General features: G+C 41.3%; 1 protein-coding gene across 1 annotated transcript in view; it reads left to right on the plus strand.

The window, feature by feature from the left end:
- Window positions 1–23,771, plus strand: part of ush2a (Usher syndrome 2A (autosomal recessive, mild)) — a 213,705-nt gene that overhangs the window by 29,776 nt on the left and 160,158 nt on the right. Inside the window, exons 8-12 of the mRNA XM_060880326.1 lie at window positions 838–1,059; window positions 5,537–5,630; window positions 18,534–18,729; window positions 21,286–21,416; window positions 22,489–22,684. Of these exons, the coding sequence (XP_060736309.1) occupies window positions 838–1,059; window positions 5,537–5,630; window positions 18,534–18,729; window positions 21,286–21,416; window positions 22,489–22,684 (839 nt within the window). The remainder of the gene's footprint in view (window positions 1–837; window positions 1,060–5,536; window positions 5,631–18,533; window positions 18,730–21,285; window positions 21,417–22,488; window positions 22,685–23,771) is intronic.

Consider the following 23,771-nt stretch of genomic DNA (forward strand, 5'->3'; position numbering starts at 1 on the left):
TGATCAGGTCCGCCTCCCCATTGGATTCTTTTTTCAGGTGTACTTTGATTCATGATGGCTTGAACACACAACTTAAATTTCATAGATCAATTATTATTCTTTATACAGATTTCAGATTTATTCAGTGGGTTTGTTATTTGAATATTTGTTTAATGATTCTAAAAGAGAGAGCGAGAGAGAGAGAGAGAGAGAGAGAGAGAGAGAGAGATAACATGCGTTCCCATCTTGTTAGTCTTCATATACTAGACATTCTCTTTAACACACACAGACAGGTGACAAATGAATGGATCTGCAAGTCTAGAACAGCTTCAGTGCACTAATAGGTGTTTCTCTGACTGTCATAGTGAACGCCCAACATCTCTTCAACTTCAGCTGGCTTCAGATCTTGTTGTTGTGAAGACCGTATGATTCCACGATGATTAAAAAGTCTACACACCCCTGTTAAAAGGGCAGGTTTCTGTGACCTTTAAAATAAAACCAAGAAGAACATGTCCGATCTCAGTGCAGTTGACCATATGTGGGGGATGTACCGGAGAGACTAGTCTGATGCACAGAAGCCCCACCTCACAACCTGCAGAACTTAAAAGATCTTTTGCAAATGTATTTGTGCTACAGCAGACCAGCTGTTACTGTAGAACCTACACTATATAAGGAGGTTTTAATGTCATGGCTGATTGGTGTACTTGATGCTATTTGACAACACTCTGTTGTTTGGGATAAATCCTCAACACCTTCCGTCCTGTCAGAATAATTATTAAGCATTGCCATTTGTATTTATATGGTAAGTAAAATATTTGTGTTTCGAGGTATTCATTCCCCCCCCTCCTTCTCCCCCAGCGATATCCCATTCACCAACGGCAACATCACATTTAGCATGCTTACCCCAGAGCCTAACCCGCGACCCGGCTACAACAACTTCTACAACAGCGCCACCTTGCAAGAGTTTGTGAGAGCCACGCACGTGCGCATCCACCTGCAGGGTCAGTACCACACCGGGGCCCCTCACGTGCCCTTTCGCCATCGCTACTACGCCGTGGACGAGATCACCATCAGTGGCAGGTCAGAATCCTCTCTTTTCTGTAACGTTCATCAGACCTAATTACACCACCAGCCCATCCTAATTTCATCCCTTTCAATACATTATTTCTAATTTGCTCCTTATATTTGACACAGTTATGGAGAAAATGCATTCATTAGAGCTTGTTAAGAGTGTGAAAGGCAGCAGCAGGGTGGTTACATCGAGAGAGTGGACAGAAGTTTGGGAATATATACTGTATATATATATATATATACACTCACCGGCCACTTTATTAGGTACACCTGTCCAACTGTTCGTTAACGTAAATTTCTAATCAGCCAATCACATGTCAGCAACTCAATGCATTTAGGCATGTAGACATGGTCAAGATGATCTGCTGCAGTTCAAACCGAGCGTCAGAATGGAGAAGAAAGGTGATTTAAGTGACTTTGAACGTGGCATGGTTGTTGGTGCCAGACGGGCTGGTCTGAGTATTTCAGAAGCTGCTGATCTACTGGGATTTTCATGCACAACCATCTCTAGGGTTTACAGAGAATGGTCCGAAAAAGAGAAAATATCCAGTGAGGGCAGTTCTGTGGGCGCAAATGCCATGTTGATGCCAGAGGTCAGAGGAGAATGGGCAGACTGGTTCGAGCTGATAGAAAGGCAACAGTATCTCAAATAACCACTCGTTACAACCGAGGTATGCAGAAGAGCATCTCTGAACGCACAACACATCGAACCTTGAGGCGGATGGGCTACAGCAGCAGAAGACCACACCGGTACTAGTAAGGTGTACCTAATAAAGTGGCCGGTGAGTGTATATATATATATATATATATATATATATTAGCAAGAGTCAAACAAATACATCTCAGATGGTGGATCCTTTATTTTCTGATTTTTTTTTTTCATTTGTAAAGACATTTAGAAAACTTGGCAAATTAACAACATACTGAGAGTGACGTTTACACACCCTCTGTATGTTGTTGATAAATGTTTAAGTGTCATTTTTAAAAATGTGTAGTTGAGCAGCGAGTCGCTTGAAGCAGTTTTGTTAGATTCAGAGAAAAAGATCAGTCTGTTGTGGTATGTTCCTTCTTTTTTTTTCAATCCACCCGCAGAAACATGGAATTTCTGTGCTGCCTATGGTAATTATGTCATTATGCAGGCAGCATGCCTGTGTGTGTGTGTGTGTGTGTGTGTGTGTGTGAGGAGGCAGCTTTAATTAAGAGCTAGTTAAATCGGCACTGCAGAAATTGAGATTTAGAGAGACGGTGAAATCTCATCGTCCTTTGACATTCAGCGGTACATCTCTTGTTCCTTTCATTCTTTTTTCTTTCTGTTTTTTTAAACCTCTTTATGCTCCCTTTCCCGCTTTGCTCTGCGTCTTGTCTGATGTGTCACGACAGTTTACGCAGAGGAAGCAAAGGCAGGTAGAGCGCGCGAGAGAGAGAGTAAACAATTGTGGATTCCCCTTTGAGGGGTTGAGGTGGGGGGCTAAAATGTGTGTAAATTCTGCCTTTGTGGTGTTCTGACAGGGTGTCAAGCTGCATCTGTGAACATTAGCGTCAGCTTTGTACTCACACAGTAATAACCTGCAGCCATAATGACAGCTTTCTCTGTCTCTGTCTCTCTTGTCTTTTAACTCTCGCCTTTTGTTTGTCTGTCGTGTTTACCGGTCTGATGGAGGTGAAGGGTCCACCTTTTTAAACGAGGCCCAGCAGAGACGGCGAATAATGGTCCTTTGAGGATGAATAATTAAAGCCATGACCCAAAGATGCCAGCTCTGCCTGATGGAGACCTGTCAGCTTCCGTGTCAAACATTACAGCACGCCAATGGTATTTCCGCTGGCATTTATAAATGTTGAATGGGAAACCCTATTACTCATGCACAGAAAGAGAGAGATATAATAGAGAAGAAAAGAGAGGGAAAGCCTGACATGTGAAAATGATGAGAGTGTGAGGAAGACAGGGGCAGGTGAGGGTGTGAGAGAGGGAGAGAGTGATGGGACTGATGTGTAGGAGTAAAGTAAAGGGGAGTAAAGTAGGGATAATGACCACAATCATAGTGAAAATTCAGCGAAATTTAGTTTTTGTTACTTTTAGGAATGGATCTCATCACAAATCAGGATGTTGATTTCTATCTTGAAAATGATCCTACAATCCTGAAAGCAGAGAGCTACAGTCAGATGGTTTAAAGTAGGGTATGCGTGCATTATTACCCCTACTGCTATCAGGTATCACACTGACACTGTGGTCCTGTACCGGTCCTTGTAAAAGACACCCCGGTACCGATGACGGATTCCCAGCAACACTTACACTGGAAAAATAAAAGCAATAGGTTCAGTCTACAAACACGAATTTCACTGTATTTGACAACATGCCAAACCGAGTGGCCTATGTTCATTAATCCTATGTTAATGAGTGAAGTCGTCTTTGTTGCTGTTTCTCGCCTGTTTTTCTTGATTTTGTTTCTTCTTCTAAATGACCTTTATTATTGTCAGACAATAACATTACTGCACAGTGCAATACTTTTGTTCACAAATCCCAGCTTTGGATGCCGGGGTCAGAGCACAGGGTCAGTCATCATACAGCTGGCGGTCCTGAGGAACCCTGATCTTCCTATCATCAACCCGGAGCGTTAACTCATTCATTCATTCTTTAATCACTCACTCATTAATCCATTCATCCATCCATCCATCCATCCATCCATCCATTAAGAGACCACTCCAAATTTTTTTTAAACCAGAGTCTCTACATGTATAGCAGCAGCCATTCTATTCCAGTGTCTGTTGAATTCAAACACAGGCTAAGTTAAAACATTAGTATTGTGTCGTTTAAAAATGAATGTGAGATGAGGACTGAAAACTCTTGGCCTTGCGTCTTTTGTTATTTTGTGCAATCATTGTGTATCATTTTCTGCAAAGACATTTAGGAGAAATGTCAGTAGTTTATACATTAAAATAGATTTTGCAGTGGTCTCTTAGCTGCACATACATTTATAGTGGATGGATCTGGTCAGTTGTCTTGAGTGTCTAAATTATTTTATTTCAAATTAAGCCTTTATATTTTAAACTTTTTAAACATACGGTTGTTTGTTTTTTTGTTTTTTGAGAAATGTTCTGCTTGAAAAGTGTGTTTGTGGTATCATTAAAATAAATGCCACTTGACATGTTGCTTCTAATGCAGTGACACATGTTTAATTGTGGCTTAAGTGTCCAAATCCTTTTTTGTTGGCCTCTGGAAATGACGTAAGGCAACACTGTATGTTTTCATGCTAATGAAGTTGTTCATGTGTTCAATATAAACAATCCTGGTGAATACAGACAGCAAACTGTGCGCAAAATATAACTCAGACTGTGAGGAATTCGAGTGCAATGCAAAACAAAGCTTTAGAGAAGTGTACTTATAACCAAAGTGACACTAAAACCATCCTGAATGTGAAATGCTAACAAAGCTAGCTAATACCCCCTTTCAGAAAATGCTGTAAATAAACTGAAGGCCAACATGGATGCAGATCATTTATAATATTAAGCACAAACTGTGGGGGGGAACCAAGCACTATACACTAGAAGAACAAGTCAAAAACAAAGACCTAGAGAGATACAAATAGTTCACATACAGACACTGAACCACAGAAACAAATGTAATGGTGCTAATCAGAGTGGAATTCAGGCTCAGGTGCAAGTGATCGCTGTGGGGCACGGTGGCTTAATGGTTAGCACGTTCTCCTCACACCTCCAGGGTTGGGGGTTCGATTCCCGCCTCTGCCTTGTGTGTGTGGAGTTTGCAAGTTCTCCCCATGCCTCGGGGGTTTCCTCCGGGTACTCCGGTTTCCTCCCTCGGTCCAAAGACATGCATGGTAGGTTGATTGGCATTTCTGGAAAAATTGTCCGTAGTGTGTGATTGCGTGAGTGAATGAGAGAGTGTGTGTGTGTGCCCTGTGATGGGTTGGCACTCCGTCCAGGGTGTATCCTGCCTTGATGCCCGATGACGCCTGAGATAGGCACAGGCTCCCCGTGACCCGAGGTTGTTCGGATAAGCGGTAGAAAATGAGTGAGTGAGTGAGTGAGTGCAAGTGATCAGGACATGTTGTGTGCTGGGGCTGAGGGGAACTGTGATGCACAGCTTTTTCTGAGCTCCCATGACATGACTGCATTTAACAATCAGCATTCAGTAAAGAATGAACCATGTGTGTGCTTGTAATAGCTAAAGCAGGGAAAGATAAACAGCTCAGCTCAAACTCTAAAGGTCACTTTACACCAGATGTGTTGAAAGTTAATTATATTCCATAAATTATTAAGCACTGAACAGATAATATCTTTCTGAAAACAAAACAAATCGCAGAAAATGTATATTTACTTGGTCAGAAGTGATCTAATGCTAAAATAGATTCATACTGAAGTGTGATGTTGCTCTCTTCCTCAGCACAAAGCGTGAAGTGCAGCTGAGACACGTCCATTATCAGTCTTGGGGGGTTTGATGTCCTAACCAGTTTGTGTTTTTTCAACATAGGTGCGAGTGTCATGGCCATGCTTCCAGCTGCGACACCAGCATGAAGCCGTACCGCTGCGACTGCCTTCCTGAGAGTCACACACATGGAGATAACGTGAGTTGTTTTAACCACATCCCCGTAATAACATGCAAGAGTTCTCTGTAATGAACAGCGCTCTCAAAAAACGGGCTTTAATGGATTGATCGGGCAAGGAGAAGAAGAGAGAGAGTGTGCACACCACACACATATCCCGTTTCTTGAAAGAGAGAACTAGGGAGACTAAGGAGAATGAGAGGGGTAGGGAGAGGATGGAAGGAGAGGAGGAAGTGGTTTTGCGGGCAGCAGAGCTCTAATCGTTCTGTCCCATCAGCCCCCGGGTGTCTTACTGATGAGTCCAGCAGAGGTAATTATATCTCTAGGAAGGCTCTGATGACACGTTGCCACTGCTCTCACTTTTACTAGTGCCACATTCTTACACACACACAAAGAGCAGGTTATGGAGCTTTAATAACTTCAGCTTTAGCTGTGATTTGGCCGAATATTCAAATTGCTCCTTCACAAAAATATTAAGTTACTATTTGCAAAAATATTGTCGCTCACAATAGTGAAACTCATTCTGACGTTACTGAACTGAGCAGAAATATTCAATCAAAACATTGCTCCAAACGCTCCATTTCCCAGTAAGACTCAAATCATATTTTAAAATTCGGTTTAAATCAAATTAATGTATTTGACCAATTGCTTTGTTTATTTATTGTCTCAACATCAGAACTGCATGGACTACAATGATGCCTTGTTTTCTTTGTTTAAATAAGTGTTTATTTTACATAAAAAGCACAAATTGAAACACAAATTTCAAGGCAAGAAGCTTTTATTTATCATTTACAGTAAGTCAATTAAATTTTTTTTTTGTATAGCAATTTTAAGAGTTTACATTGTCCTAAAGCAGCTTTAGAGAAGAAAGGAAACAAACAAACAAACAAAAAAAATAATAATAATAACAAAAATAAATAAAAATAAAAATAAAGAAATAAATACATACATTCAAAGTTAAAAATTTATTTAAAATTTTTAATTTAAAATTTAGGGGGAGCACGGTGGCTTAGTGGTTAGCACGTTCGCCTCACACCTCCATGGTCGGGGTTCGATTCCCGTCTCCGCCTTGTGTGTGTGGAGTTTGCATGTTCTCCCCGTGCCTCGGGGGTTTCCTCCGGGTACTCCGGTTTCCTCCCCCGGTCCAAAGACATGCATGGTAGGTTGATTGGCATCTCTGGAAAATTGTCCATAGTGTGTGATTGCGTGAGTGAATGAGAGTGTGTGTGTGCCCTGCGATGGGTTGGCACTCCGTCCAGGGTGTATCCTGCCTTAATGCCCGATGACTTCCGAGATAGTTCGGATAAACTGTAGAAAATGAGTGAGTGAGTGAGAATTTAAAATTTAAAACATATATCTCTAACATCTATCCCTAATGAGCGAGCCGGAGGCAACAACGGTAGGAAAAACTCCCTGAGATGATATGAGTAAGAAACCCTAAGAGGAACCAGACTCAGAAGCGAACCCATCCTCATTTGGGTGACACTGGACACAATAAAATGAAAGCACATCTCATCAGGATGCTCATGGTGCAACATAACAGTTCAGTACTGTCTCCTGTACTTCTAATACCTCTGTGCTCTGGATGTAAACACAGTGCACAAATTTTGTTTAAGATCATCGTCATCAAAAGCATGTTTAATAGTCAGCTTCATGTGTGAGTGTAAACCACTGTATCAGTTGGGATTTCTAAAAGTTATTTTTCTGTTCTTTTATCCGCAACAAGAACACTTTTTTTTCAGATACTGCTGTTAGGAGAACCAGCATAGAGACTGAGCAAAGGTCTTGTTTCACAGATATCTGCTGCACTTTTGCTCAGCATACATGAGGCTGGGCCCAGAGAAAATATGACATCCAACATTCCCAATTTCTCTTGAAGTCTATTTCAGCATAAACATTTTATATTTAAGCCTGATTGCAGTACAGTAAAAATCTAGTTATGTTCCACTGACTGTTATTAGCTGTTGAGGTTCACACAAGAACTCTTAAGCTGAAAACATTCTCTTTTCATGTTTTCCACAAATCTAAAAATCAGTTTTTAATAAATCCTACATTCTGTGTTAACAAGCGTTACACAATCTACACAACTGTTTCCATGTACACAGCAATGATGAAGCTCAGGTAATTGTAATAATGTAAAAATTGGTTTTGCTAATAGAGTTCCATATATCCATTTATTATAGTGAACCACAGGGTTGTAGAGAGCCTGGTGTCTATCCGAGGACACTTAAGTCACAGGGCACAATCACACACTCACACACCCATTCACACACTATGGGCAAGTTAGAGATACAGCGATGGTCTTGGCGCCAGTGAAGGAAACCCAGAATACCCACACACACATCTAGGGTGGAGTCAGGAATAGGTCCCTCAAGCCTGGAGAGGTGAACATGAAACCAATCATTTTCTAATATTCAGGATTCAGATGTACTTTTGATCCCATTTCACAGGTTTCTAGGTTGTTTCTTTAGCAGTCTCTTTGTTTGGCAAGGCACACACTAATGTAGGGTCTATGGTGCTCTTCTGATCTAATGGCATCGTTGTGCCATCTAGACATATTGGCACAATTGGCAAAATCGATCACATTTCACTGAACACCAACAGAACTACAGTATCATGTGATCAGATGAACCCAAAACTACCACGATTGATCACTGATCCATTAGGGTTGCTTTGCACCTTGTGATGATCGAAGACTTCTGACGGCAAAACCTGGTTGCTTCTGTATTTCATTAAAATTCGAGTTTTTCTGAAGAAAACGACTGAAAATCCTTTACAGTATTGTATAGCTTAATGCCCCTCTTTAGGGCATATGTGAGCAAATGGAACAAAAATCCCAAGTTATCAGTTTGTCTAACAATCTGATTTAAGATGTAAATCAGATTTACTCTACTGTGAAATCAAGCTTGAGAGCGAGCGCTCATTCCTCTACATTCCACAGCCAGAACATTTTTTTAACATCTAGCATTTTATTAATATTCTGACTTATATTCAGACTATTTAAATACACCTCTATCAAGAGACTGCGCGTTCGCATTGCGGACTTTCCGACACACAGGCAGCGAGTCCTGTATTAAACTTTTAAACCTGACGTTTGGTGATTTGAATTATTCACGAGCGAGCATGCATAATTCACGGCGGGCCGCTGCTTTCCCTCCACGCCATTGTTACGTTTACAGGAACAAGCCGGGGACGCGTGTAGCACAGCTACTGGAAAGAATCGTGTGTGTGTCTGTGTGTGAGAGAGAGAGAGAGAGAGAGAGAAGGTGATAAACATCAGACCAGAAATACACCCGGACCTGAACAGCTGGCTCGGAGATGGGATTGGGGTCTACCCTGAAGCAATCTGCTGTGTGTGTGTGTGTGTGTGTGTGCATGCGCACACGCATAAACACACTGCATTTAAATAGGCCACAGTGGAGAGCCAGAGCGAGTGTCAGGGTCTTGTTTCTGTGCGACACTGATTGGCCAAAGCAATCATGACTTTCAAGAACATTATATTATTATTATTATTATTATTATTAATATTATTATTGTCCCCCTAATTTTAAACTTTTCCACAGGAAGCTTAGTTTATTAAGTTATCCTGGAATTATCAGTTTAGTTTTATTTGTATAGCAGTTTTTTAGTGCACGTTGCTTTACAGAAATAAAGATTTCCCTGAGAACATTCATATGAAAGATGATTTCCCTGAGAACATTCATATGTAAGATGATTTCCCTGAGAACATTCATATGTAAGATGTTGTATACTGTGTTGTATTAGCAGGACGTCTTGCTTGCAGCATCGGCCGTTCCACATGAGACACATGTACATGTGCTAGCGAATGTTGTAAATGGGGAGCACTTGTCTGTCTATATGATATTCAGTTCTGGATCAAGTGGACATAAATAATGAATATTTAATTTCTCTATTCTGACGAATGCTGTACTAGGAGCTAATGAACTCCCATCCAATCCTCACAATTTCCTTGGTGACATTAAAGCAGCCAAAGTCACCTGACACATGCCAGAACAATCAGCGATCTCTCTTAACAGCGAAAACTTCTTAACCGTGTCAGAGTCATGTACATGCTTTCATAGAGATTAAAGTCCAGAGTGTGTGCTTCCCTTCAGCTTGCTTACACTCAAAACAGGATCTGAGTCAATTCATCCTTCTGAACTTTAGATAAATGAAAGGAAAGGAAAATAAAGAAGTATAAAATGTCAGAGTGTTGGTATGCAGACGCCGGCGTTCGCACGCTCGACACAAACCATGGCCTTATCCAAAGCAGTGTTACGTGGCGGTGACGGCGACGGCTCTGCTGGCTAAAGCGGAGCGTTCTGAGGCAGGTTAAAGGTTGGGCGAAGGAGCGTGAAATTAGCCGCTGTATTCATGCAGGCCTTTCCCACCGACAGAGAACACCCTCCAGTTTCAATGCCAGCATTCTCACTCGCACGTCATTGATACCAAATGGCAAACATGGATGAAACTTGAATTAGCAACATTGTTGATCATTTCATTTAGCCTTCGTTTAGGCTATTAAACAAGATTTTTTATTTCTTTCACCATTCTCTTACATTTTATCAGCTATATAAAGCAAAAGAAATCTGTTAGCTATGATGTTTATACCCTTTTTACCAGTGCATTGGTGTTCTATTCTGCCACCAGAATGGAAATCAACTATTAAATCACTATACACAAACAAATGATTTTATCTTCACAAGTCTGATAAATGAGTCAGGACGCTGTTGGCTTTCAGTTTGAGATGTTTGTTTTTCCCTTGGTTGGATAACCTTACACAGCATTTTAGTGGTTGTAGCAGTTTTAGATGCTTATGAACAAGCACCTGGGGCATCACAGAGAGCAGAAAGAGATTTGATATCACATTTACTGTGAAGAAACATTTGTGTGGGGAAAAAGAAAACATTTCTATGAATTTTATTGCCCCTAGTAGGCTAGATAAAAACAGAAATACTTGTTCTGAGTGTCTCCTTTTACATGAGCTTCATGTGTGCCACTGTGTAAGACAACAATACAGGAACAATTTTTATTTTTTTTACTGTGGTGCGTGAACATTAAGTGCCTTATAGGTTAATAATAATATTTTATAATCAATGCAAAATTTAACTGGGAGCCAATGAGTATAAGATGGGGTGGTATGTTCATATCTTCTGGTTCTAGTTAGGACTCTAGCTGCTGCGTTCTGGAATAACTGGAGCTCCTAATAGAACATCCAGACAGTTAAACATTACAATAATCTAACATAGAGTTAACAAATGCATGAACTAGTGTTTCTGCATCATGTAATGACACCATATTTCTTATCTTAGCAATATTTCTGAGATGAAAGAAGGCTACACGTGTGATATTATTTATGTGAGCTTCAAATGAGAGACCGGTATCAATAATCACACCAAGGTCTTCATCCAGTGTTACTCTATAATCAGAAAGCTTACTTCTGGCTGCCTGTGGACCTAGTAAAAGCACTTCTGTCTTGTCAGAGTTAAGGAGGAGGAAGTTAGTAAGCATCCACTGTCTAATGTCCTTCACACAATCTTCAATCTTATTAAGCTTACATCTGACTTACCTGAAACATATAGCTGTGTGTCATCAGCATAACAGTGGAAGCTAATACTATGTCTACGAATAATTGCACAAAGGGGTAGCAAATATATGGAGAAAAACCATGGGCCTAAAACAGAACCTTGCAGCACACCGAACATTAACTTTGTTTGTTTAGAGTAGTCACCATTTAGATCTACAAATTAATAGTGATCCATCAAATAAGGCCTGATCCAGGAGAGCATGTTCTACATGTTCTAGCCTATCAAGTAGAATAGCATGGTCAGTGGTATCAAAAGATACACTAAGATCAAGCAACACCAGCAAAGAGACACAACCCTGATCAGAGGCAAGAAACAAGTCATTTACAATTTATTTATGTGCTATGATGAGGCCTAAATCCTGACTGATACATTTCATGAATATTCTTTCTATGTAGGTATGAGCAATAACTGCTGAGATACAACATTTTCTAGGATCTTGGAGATTGATATTGGCCTATAGTTGGACAGCTGGCTTGGGTTGAGGTCAGAATTTTTAATCAAAGGTTTTTTAATCAAAGATTTTTTTGTAGCTATGAAGGCTTTCCTTCCACGCTAATCAAAATACTGATCATTTAGTTTGACGCCATTTACGTTCTAATATCCTAACTGATTGTTTTAAAGTTCATGTTTTGTCATTGTATCAAGGTGCTAATTTTTTCTCTTTAATTACTTTCCTTGTAATTAAGTGGAGCTACAACATCTAGGGTGTAGCGAAACACTGACTCTAAATAGTCAGTCGCCTGATCAGGTTCTGTGGGGTCAGATGGCCATCCAATCAGGGATGATAATTCTAAGAGACTGTTGGTAAATCTCTCTGCAGTAGCAGATGTAAATATACGTCTAACACAGTGATGTGGCAAATTGCAAATATCGTGTCCGAATCGCATTTTAAACTAAATGAGATAATAGTCTGAGATAGCTTCTGATTGAGGCACTGTTATATTTTTTATATTTAATCCAAGGGCTAGAACGAGATCAAGAGTGTGCCCTCCATTATAAGTGGGTCTTATTACATTCTTGTTAACTCTTACCGAATCTAAGATGGAAACAACTGCAGTTCTTAGAGGATCTTCCAACTTGTCAAAATGAATATTAAAGTCTCCAACATTTACTGCTTTGTCTAAAGAAACAACTAGGTTTGAAATGAAATCTGCAAATTCACAGAAGAATTCATAATATTGTCCTGGAGGTCTGTAAGTAACAATTAGAGGAACTGACTCAGTAGACTTATTTTTTCTTGCTACATGTATGTTAATATAAAGAACGTTGAATGAGTGGACATATGTCTAGATTCTTGCTTGACGGCGAGCTTATCTTCATGAATAATGGCGACACCTCCTCCGCTACCTGTTAGGCGTGGCTGATGTATATAACTATAATCGGGTGGATAAGCTTCATTTACTGTGACAAACCTGTTTGGTTTGACCCATGTTTCTGTTAAACACAGAACACTAAAAAATCTATCAGTAATCATTTCATTAGCAATAAGAGTCCCGTCCTAAGAGGCCAGCCTTGGACATCCAGCAGATCAGCAACCATAACCTGCTGTAAGCTACATTGCCATGCTGCATTGGGATAGAGCCAGAGCATACTACAGTACAACACTGGACATCGCCTTTGCTAATTTACACACCGCTACGATATTACTAAGTATACTCTGACTGACGAAGGCGTATATTGTTAGCTCCTACGTAGAAATTTACCTTTGAGTACCTATGCTTGCCTAAGACCCTAAGATTATATGCTATGTCCGGCGCCCTGACTCCCAGAATACACCTAACCAGTGCTGCTAGAGCCCCCCAAAGGCCTAGCAAATTTCACATGCCTTAAGATTTAAGCCCCGTTCACACTGCAAGTCTTAATGCTCAATTCGGATATTTTTCTCAGATCTGATTTTTTTTGTTTGGCTGTTCACATTACCTTTTAAAATGTGGCCTATATCAGATACCAGTGTGAACTGTTTGCTGTTTCGAACTGACCCGCATGCGCAAACGAACAATAACAATGACGTCACACGCAGCACGCCGTTGCGCTAAAGTTGGCGAGGTTATGGAGGAAGTAAGCATTTTCACTTTTCTTTCTAAATGTTTGTGTAATGGCAGCACAGAGACGCAGTGTTTTGAAAATTTTAGGATGTCGAGGGCAACTTTTGATTATTTGATCCATTCTGTAGGCGTAGTCACGTTTGTGTGTGTACTCGCCGGTGCATAATTGTGACGAATGTCGATGTAGATTGACGTAAAAGTCGCATCAAATCCGCCTCGGTTGTTCACACTGCGGCCACATTGAAGAAAATCAGATTTGGGTCTGATTCAGGACCACATATGGAAGTGGTCTGAATCCGATTTGAAAAAATCAGATCTGGGCTAGATTTGAGTGTTCACACTACTCCTGAAAAAGTCTGACCTGGTCACTTGACCCCAAAAAAATCAGATTTGGGCCACTTTTACCTGCAGTGTGAATGGGGCTATAGTCTTCTATAACCAGAGCTTTTTCAGGTTTCTCAGCAGGTCCTTCACTGAGGAGAGCAAACCTGTTAGACATGTGAAGCGTAGAGGAGCGGTGCTAATGTGGGAAAGCATTTAACGTTAGCTTTGGCTTTGTGACCAAAAGCTGTCGCCGAGTCGTCACCTATTCGCACCACTGTGAGGGCATTAATGAGGTTACTGACTCCGCCTAAGGCATCCAGATTTTCCCCTACAGAAACTGCATTACTATCACTTTCGCTAATGTTCTCTAGTGTCTGGATGAACACCTCTAAATCTGAGATCTTATCTGTCAGATAGCTAACTAACATACACTTATCACAAGTAAAATTAACGCTAATGATGGAGGAAGAATTACTAAACATGCTGCAGCTCACACACTGGACAAGCTGAAAGTGCGCCATACTGAATGATTACGTACCTTTGACATGAATCAGACTGAAATATTAAAAAGATCCTCTGCTAGCTGTTTGAAGTCAGGCAACAAAAAAGTGTCTCCCAAAAGAGAAAAATACAAAACCTGCGATAGAAAAGTAAAGAATTTTAATCAAAGCACCAATGTTGTAAAATATTAACCAAAAAGAGAAAATAAAAACAGTATAATTTAAACACAGAGACGAGCACGAAACCTGTGGCAGATGATTCAAACACACACCAGCATCTCAACTGGGGACTTGGCTGATATTTGGGAGCTTCCTGGGCACCAGACAAAACTAAATGATGAGGTTGTTTGTTTAGCAGGACAACACGACTTTGATCTGCTTGTAATTCAGTGAAGACCAGTTTATTTTGCTGGCTGATTACACAAGTGAGTTTAGATTTTGGTTTGAATTTTAAACAGAAATATCCCAGAAAAGTTCCATTGGTACCGAAAACCTGAAGCGGTGCATGTAGCTCACATATGACTTAGGGATGGATGCAGCTGCAGGTTAGAATGGTTTATAAACCGCTAAACATAAGGCAAGCTCAAGATAGGTAAACTGGCACAGGGCAGACAAACAGGTTATCAGAGAGAAGGCTGTAGCACAAAAACAGCTGGCAAAAGCAGGATCGAATCTAGAATAAGTGAAATGCATGTGTGAAAGAGAGAGTGTTTGTGTGTGTATGCATGAGAGAGAGTGTGTGAGAGAGAAAGACAGTGTTTGTGTGTGTGTGCATGTGTGAAAGAGAGAGTGTGTGAGAGAGAGACAGTGTTTATATGTGTATGCATGAGAGAGAGTGTGTGAGAGAGAGAGAGAGACAGTGTTTGTGTGTATGCATGAGAGAGAGTGTGTGAGAGAGAGACAGTGTTTGTGTGTGTGTGCATGTGTGAAAGAGAGAGTGTTTGTGTGTGTGTGTGCATGAGAGAGTGTGTGTGAGAGAGACAGTGTTTGTGTGTGTACATGTGTGAATGAGAGAGTGTGTGTATGCATGAGAGAGAGTGTGTGTGAGAGAGAGACAGTGTTTGTGTGTGTGTGCATGAGAGAGAGTGTGTGAGAGAGAGAGACAGTGTTTGTGTGTGTGTGCATGTGTGAAAGAGAGAGTGTTTGTGTGTGTATGCATGAGAGAGTGTGTGTGAGAGAAAGACAGTGTTTGTGTGTGTGTGTGCATGTGTGAAAGAGAGAGTGTGTGAGAGAGAGACAGTGTTTGTGTGTGTATGCATGAGAGAGAGTGTGTGAGAGAGAGAGAGAGAGAGAGAGAGAGTGTTTGTGTGTGTGCATGTGTGAAAGAGAGAGTGTGTGAGAGAGAGACAGTGTTTGTGTGTGTATGCATGTGTGAAAGAGAGAGTGTGTGAGAGAGCGAGACAGTGTTTGTGTGTGTATGCAGGAGAGAGAGTGTGTGAGAGAGAGAGACAGTGTTTGTGTGTGTGTGCATGTGTGAAAGAGAGAGTGTGTGAGAGAGAGAGACAGTGTTTATATGTGTATGCATGAGAGAGAGTGTGTGAGAGAGAGAGAGAGAAACAGTGTTTGTGTGTGTATGCATGAGAGAGAGTGTGTGAGAGAGAGAGACAGTGTTTGTGTGTGTGTGTGCGCATGTGTGAAAGAGAGAGTGTTTGTGTGTGTATGCATGAGAGAGTGTGTGTGAGAGAGACAGTGTTTGTGTGTGTATGCATGAGAGAGAGTGTGTGAGAGAGAGAGACAGTGTTTGTGTGTGTGTGCATGTGTGAAAGAGAGAGTGTGAGAGAGAGAGACAGTGTTTGTGTGTATGCATGAGAGAGAGTGTGTGAGAGAGAGAGACAGTGTTTGTGTGTGTATGCATGAGATAAAGTGTGTGAGAGAGAGAGACAGTGTTTGTGTGTGTATGCATGAGAAAGAGTGTGTGAGAGAGAGACAGTGTTTGTGTGTGTATGCATGAGAGAGAGTGTGTGTGAGAGAGAGAGAGAGAGACAGTGTTTGTGTGTGTGTGCATGTATGAAAGAGAGAGTGTGTGAGAGAGAGAGACAGTGTTTGTGTGTGTATGCATGAGAGAGAGTGTGTGAGAGAGAGAGACAGTGTTTGTGTGTGTATGCATGAGAGAGAGTGTGAGAGAGAGAGACAGTGTTTGTGTGTGTATGCATGAGAGAGAGTGTGAGAGAGAGAGACAGTGTTTGTGTGTGTATGCATGAGAGAGAGTGTGTGAGAGAGAGAGACAGTGTTTGTGTGTGTATGCATGAGAGAGAGTGTGTGAGAGAGAGAGACAGTGTTTGTGTGTATGCATGAGAGAGAGTGTGTGAGAGAGAGACAGTGTTTGTGTGTGTATGCATGAGAGAGAGTGTGTGTGAGAGAGAGAGACAGTGTTTGTGTGTATGCATGAGAGAGAGTGTGAGAGAGAGAGAGACAGTGTTTGTGTGTGTATGCATGAGAGAGAGTGTGTGTGTGAGAGAGAGAGACAGTGTTTGTGTGTGTATGCATGAGAGAGTGTGTGTGTGAGAGAGAGACAGTGTTTGTGTGTGTATGCATGAGAGAGAGTGTGTGTGAGAGAGAGAGAGACAGTGTTTGTGTGTGTATGCATGAGAGAGAGTGTGTGAGAGAGAGACAGTGTTTGTGTGTGTATGCATGAGAGAGAGTGTGTGAGAGAGAGAGAGACAATGTTTGTGTGTGTATGCATGAGAGAGAGTGTGTGTGAGAGAGAGAGACAGTGTTTGTGTGTGTATGCATGAGAGAGAGTGTGTGAGAGAGAGAGACAGTGTTTGTGTGTGTATGCATGAGAGAGAGTGTGTGAGAGAGAGAGACAGTGTTTGTGTGTGTATGCATGAGAGAGTGTGTGTGAGAGAGAGAGAGACAGTGTTTGTGTGTGTATGCATGAGAGAGAGTGTGTGTGAGAGAGAGAGACAGTGTTTGTGTGTGTATGCATGAGAGAGAGTGTGTGTGAGAGAGAGAGACAGTGTTTGTGTGTGTATACATGAGAGAGTGTGTGTGTGAGAGAGAGAGACAGTGTTTGTGTGTGTATGCATGAGAGAGAGTGTGTGTGTGAGAGAGAGAGACAGTGTTTGTGTGTGTATGCATGAGAGAGAGTGTGTGTGTGAGAGAGAGAGACAGTGTTTGTGTGTGTATACATGAGAGAGTGTGTGTGTGAGAGAGAGAGACAGTTTGTGTGTGTATGCATGAGAGAGAGTGTGTGTGAGAGAGAGAGAGACAGTGTTTGTGTGTGTATGCATGAGAGAGAGTGTGTGAGAGAGAGCGACAGTGTTTGTGTGTGTATGCATGAGAGAGAGTGTGTGAGAGAGAGAGACAGTGTTTGTGTGTGTATGCATGAGAGAGAGTGTGTGAGAGAGAGAGACAGTGTTTGTGTGTGTATGCATGAGAGAGAGAGTTTGTGTGTGTGCATGTGTGAAAGAGAGAGTGTGTGAGAGAGAGAGACAGTGTTTGTGTGTGTGTATGCATGAGAGAGAGTGTGTGAGAGAGAGAGAGAGTTTGTGTGTGTGCATGTGTGAAAGAGAGTGTGTGAGAGAGAGAGAGACAGTGTTTGTGTGTGTGTATGCATGAGAGAGTGTGTGAGAGAGAGAGAGAGTTTGTGTGTGTGCATGAGAGAGAGTGTGTGAGAGAGAGAGAGACAGTGTTTGTCATTATAAAACATGTAATATTACGTGTGTGACTGGACATATTGTTTTTCTTAAAGGTAATACACATGAAATCAACATTTACTTTCTATATTTTGAGTTTTTTTGTCCACAGTGATGTAGAACAGATCATACGAATGTAATAATTTGTAGTTGATTTCCATTCTGCAGACGGACTGGTAAAGACGACTTCTATACACTGTGGTAGACAATATTAATAAATTAACTGTAACATTAATTAGAATTGTTTTTCTGCAGTAACATGAAATGAAACATAGCATGAAACATGTCTAGATTTAACCAGACTTTTTTAATCCATGTCTAAAAAACAAAATCTTTTAACCGAGTAAAGTTGTTATTAAGCATAATAGATAATGAGCAAGTCTAGATTTCAGCGCTGCTGTTTTCTGTAGCTCTTAAACACTCTGTGTGGTATAAATACCTAAATCCCAGTGGTACAGTATCTGCCCACTTGTCAGGCTCATGGTGTGTATAAAAGGCTGTAAGAAGCAGGTGGGCTGTGAATTAACAATCCCCCTGGGTTTCCTGGGTGTTCCAACAACAGCACGATGTTAAGAGCGTTCACCGCTACCTGAGTCGTCATCTCATAAATCTGCTTTGTTCACTTTTGTCTACTTTGTAATAACGGTTTAGAAAAATCACAAACCTGTTTAAAGCCCTGATTTAGTTTTTACTCTCTTTAATTAACATTGGCCTGATATGTTGGTTAGAATGGCTCACGTTGATTTATTGAAGTTGTTCATGTTTCTGTTTTATTTGTTAGTTGGTTGTCTAGTATAAATCTGATCAATATCACTGCCTCTTTGGACAGTGTGAGCGTTGCGCACCACTCTTCAATGACAAGCCGTTCCGAGCGGGGAATCAGGTGCAGGCGTATGACTGCCGGCCCTGCCAGTGTCACGGCCATGCAGTTTCCTGCCACTACGATGCCAGCGTGGACCCTCATCCTCAGGACCACTTCCGAGGCGGAGGAGGAGTGTGTGATAACTGCACACATTACACCACAGGTAACAGCATCATGATACACACTCACTGGGAACATCAATGGACAAGAACTTGTCCCGCTGCTTACTTGTTTAGTTATCGAGACAGCAAAATACGCAGTGCTTTTTTTTCAATTTTCATCGCTCCTTATGTGCCGCAGATTCGAGTGCAGGGGCAGTTCCTAAACTATCCTACTCCATGCAATCCATTCATTCAATTCCATTTATTTACAGCATTTGGTAGACGCCCGGGGGGCAGGTTGGCTTAGTGGTTAGCACATTCGCCTCACACCTCCAGGGTCGGGGTTCGATTCCCACCTCCGCCTTGTGTGTGTGGAGTTTGCATGTTCTCCCCGTGCCTCGGGGGTTTCCTCCGGGTACTCCGGTTTCCTCCCCCGGTCCAAAGACATGCATGGTAGGTTGATTGGCATCTCTGGAAAAATTGTCCCTAGTGTGTGATTGCGTGAGTGTGTGTGTGTGTGCCCTGCGATGGGTTGGCACTCCGTCCAGGGTGTATCCTGCCTTGATGCCCGATGACGCCTGAGATAGGCACAGGCTCCCCGTGACCCGAGGTAGTTCGGATAAGCGGTAGAAGATGAATGAATGAATGAATGAATGAATGGTAGACGCCCTCATTCAGAACGACTTACATTTTTTCTCATATTATACAACTGAGTAACTGAGGGTTAAGGGCCTTGCTCAGAGCCCCAGCATTAGTAGCATGGTGGACCAGGGATTCAACCGTAAAACCTTCTGATTGGTAATCCAACACCTTAACCAGTAAGATCCCACATCTCCATGCATTTCTGGGATGTTTTTCTGCTCCATGCAGTTGTAAAGAGTGCTTGTTTGTGTTCTAGAAGCAGCTTTAACCAGCCTGGCTGTTTCCCGCTGCCTTCTCTCATCAATAAGCACCCGATCACTGATTCTGTGTGAGAAAATCCCAGGAGAAAAGCAGTTTCTGAAATAATGAAACCAGTCTATCTGGCACCAGCAAGCATGCCACAGTTAAAGTCACTGAGATCATATATTTTTCCTCATATGAACATTAACTGAAGCTCTTGATCTGTATCTGTCTGATTTTCTGCATGGTGCTGCTGCTGCCACATGATTATCTGACTGGAAAATTGCACAAATGTACAGGTTTCCCTAATATGAGTACGAACGGTAATAGTGTTACTCACACCACACTGTTTTATTTTTTTTATTTCCCTGTTCTTGTTATTATATAAAATCGAGTTTATTACAGAGTAAAGCAATATTTAAAGTAAGTGCATATAACCTGAGTGCTATATGTGTGAAATGTTGCATCAATGTGAACTAGTTCACAAAAACTGTACTCATATTGATGCAACATTTCATACATATAGCACTCAGGTTTATTCATATTAAAAGTGAAGGAAGCTTGTGAGAATTTTAAAGTAATTACATTTGCAAATCCATTAATTGAAGCTTACTGAGGCTTTTGCTTTATTCATATGAAATCCAGTCATTTACCATTTACCATTATTCAGATTTGTAATTGGATTTATTGTGTATGTGTGTTAAGGTTCTTTTTTACTGGGTGGTAACGAACAAAATCGCACTGAACATAAAAAATGATCAGTTTAATTTGCAGTTCAGGAAAAAGGCTTGCAAAATTGAGTGATGATCCCTGTAAAGAGCACATTTAAATAGGGAAGAACACAAACATGAGATGAAATAATTTAATGGAAATTTTCTGACAACTCCACCCATTTCCTGACATACATAATGCATTTCCTGTGTTAAGTCAAGTAGGCTATCCATTTTATTTCCATAAGAGTTTATTTTAAAAGCGGCATGCTCTTATAACTGCTTTGGGTAGTTTTTCTCAAGTTTCTCACAGTACAGTTTTTGCCGATTTCTCCTGACAGAATTGGTGTAACTCAGATTTGTGCGCCCATTTGCTTTGACACACTTTTTTAGTTTCCAGAAATTTTTCAGATTTCAGGTCGGAGCTGTGTGATGGCCTCTACAATGCTTTCATTTTTTTTTTAGTTTTTCTTTAAGCCATTTTTCCCCGAGTGTGCTTATGATCATTGTCCTATTCAGAAACCCATTTATGACTAACTTTCTGGCTGATGTTTTAAGTCTCAGTATAAGTAGATCGATAGGCCTGGCTTGTCCTACTGCCTTATGGTACTATCTGTTTTCAGCCGTCACCACTTCACAGACAGGAACTGAATACTGTGACCTTTTTCCTCCATGCATAACACTGATTGTTACCAAATAGTGTTGTTGGCCAAATAGTTACACTTTTCTTTCAATCTGTCCAGGAAACACTCCTCCAAAAAGATGGTGATCACTTTCAGGCATCTTATGTGAAATTTTAAAGGCCAGACTGAAGCATGACTCTGAAATGCTGTTCAAACTGAACTTATAGACGTCTATAGCTATGGCATGGATCTTTGAGGAAGCAGAGATGGAAAAAAGCACAAAAGAAGTTTAATGAATTAATCCAGCCTAAAGATCTAAAAGATTAACTGTTTCATATGTTGAGAATTTGACTCACTGGCCTTCTCACATACGTCTCACCTCACACACCTGTCCGATTTAAAGGGAGGAGCTGTGAGCGGTGCCAGAGTTTGTTCTACAGAGACGTCGGCACATCATTGTGGGCTACGGATGCATGTAAACCCTGCGAATGTAATAGCAATGGAACGGTCAATGGCAGTCTGGAGTGTGACCAGGTAAGCTTTACAAAAACACACACACACACACACATTCCATTATCATCAGGCACTTTTATCTGATCAAGTACATTAATATAGATTGTTGTTGTTTTTTTTACCAGCCTTGGAGGAGCTTTTGTTGTCAAACATTAGACACTTTCTCAAGCCGCAGTAAATCTCTGTGCACCAGTGACCACAGATCTCAGGCTTTTAATCCTCTGCTTGTTGATAGACTACAAAATTACACATTGATAGAAAGCAACAGGCCCATTCTTCACCAGAGATGCTCGCATCAATATATTTGCTGACGATTTTAGCATTCAGCGCCGCATTTATCATGGCTGCGATCGGAACGGCGATTGCTTCGAGTATGTAAAAGTGTCATTAGGAAGGCCTTGTCTCTAGAGAATCTTTCCTTTGCTCCTGCCTTCCCAAGCATCATGAAAAGCTTTTTTTTTCATTGGCCTAGGGAGGATCCTTGTCAATAGATATACTGGATGACAAATTTGAAATCAATAGACGGGTCAGACCCGTGTTGGAACTGTTACCTTATTTAAATTCTGGGAATGATTATTTCCTAACTCGCTTGATGGCTTGATTTGTTGGACTGTGCTTATTGCTCTGAGGAGCTGGGAGGGTGTCGAGCAAGTCATTGCCGTGTGTCTGCGGTTAGCAAATGGGTAATAAATAAGACAAGGGGCTCATCATTGTTATAATAAGGAACCAGATTTCATATCCGGATTGGCATGATCGATAACGTGACCCTGTCTTGGAAAGCTTTAATACTGCAAGAGACCAAAGTCTATGTCAGTCCTGGCTCCTAGAAATGTGCTATAACTGTGTTAGATCCAAGCTACAACCCTTGATTTGCTATCAAACCAGTCTCTCTGTTATCAAGAAAACACACAAGCTGTACCAGATATGTTCAGGCTTTCTCAGTCTCTACCCAGCTAATGGAGGTAAGAAAGTCTCCCAGTGGGACCGGGTTGGAGGTTTGGGGGTTTAGGGGGTTGAGGTAGCCATCCGTGACATGAGCACACAGTCAGCTGCTGAAGTGTCCTAATTGGGGCTCTGTTGCCTTTCTCTACAGATGGGAGGCCAGTGTAAGTGCAAGCGACGCGTGTCTGGTCGACAGTGCAATCGGTGCCAGCAGGGCTTCTATAAGCTGCAGGCATCGCTGGCCGACGGCTGCCTCGACTGTAACTGCAACGCCGCTGGGACCCTGTGGCCGCATATTACCTGTCACCAGGAGTCAGGGCAATGCCAGTGTAAGACTAACGTAATCGGTAGGTATCAAGAAACATTGTGCTTCCCCACCTCTCCTTCTCTTTTAATTTCACCCTCTCTCTCTCTCTCTCTCTCTCTCAGTATCTCACGTCCTCAAAGTTCAGAGAGTTCTAAGAAAAATATTGGACAAACGATAACCACAAAAAATCCGTTCTGCGGACCTTCCAGAATTTTGTGATTTTTTTTCGATCACAGAAATGAATTTAAAACCAGGAAACTCCATGATATTCTGATGAACAGAGACATTTCTGCAGATTTGGACCAACACACCTTGCGTGACGTCATCACAACACACATTCAGTCAAATCCCTCTTCCATAAAAAGTCATTCCATATGTGTTTTCACTGGTAGGAGTTTAACAGAAGAATCCTGAGGTTGCAGTATCACCAAGTTATTATTTATTTTCACACAGCTTTGTGTGATTATTTCTTTATTTTCTGCACAAAAACCCAAGTTGGAAAATCAAGCATTTTTAGCTTTTTCACTTTTTATTTCATGCACAATTTGATAAACAGCAAAATATTTTCCACAAAGTTTATGTAAAATGGATACATTTATGAATGCACTGTGCTCACTCGATCATTTTTACTCATATGCTCAGTCACTTTCCTTTTTTTTCATCCCCTATAAGTTTAACACAAGCTGAAACCAAATGTGTTTTCTTTTTTTTTTTTTTTTTTTTGGCCTAAGCATCTCAGCCCTTTGTGATAAATCTCCTCCATTCCCCCATACCGTGCCTTTGAAGCATTTCTTATGAAATGCAAACGAACATTACTTAGATCGCGTGAAATTGCTTAAGCCAGAATATCAAGGGCTCACCTAATTTTAATTTTGTAATTCAACGCCAAGTCGATTAGAATAAACTTCGGCCGTCGCCGCTATTTTTCATGCTGCTTACGAGACGTGCCTCTTTGTTTGTCGCTCCCACAGGTATTTCTCAGAAATTAGGTTTGATTATGGCAATTTATTACCTCGGCCACGTTCACGGCCACCAGCGGCTTTGCGAGGGCAAAATTTATCAAGTGGCCCAGGAACTCCTTGTACACAATACACTTTGAAATTTTGATGCATGAGAATATTATGTAG

The sequence above is a fragment of the Tachysurus vachellii genome, chromosome 10 (assembly GCF_030014155.1).
Source record: "Tachysurus vachellii isolate PV-2020 chromosome 10, HZAU_Pvac_v1, whole genome shotgun sequence".
Lineage (NCBI taxonomy): Eukaryota > Metazoa > Chordata > Actinopteri > Siluriformes > Bagridae > Tachysurus > Tachysurus vachellii.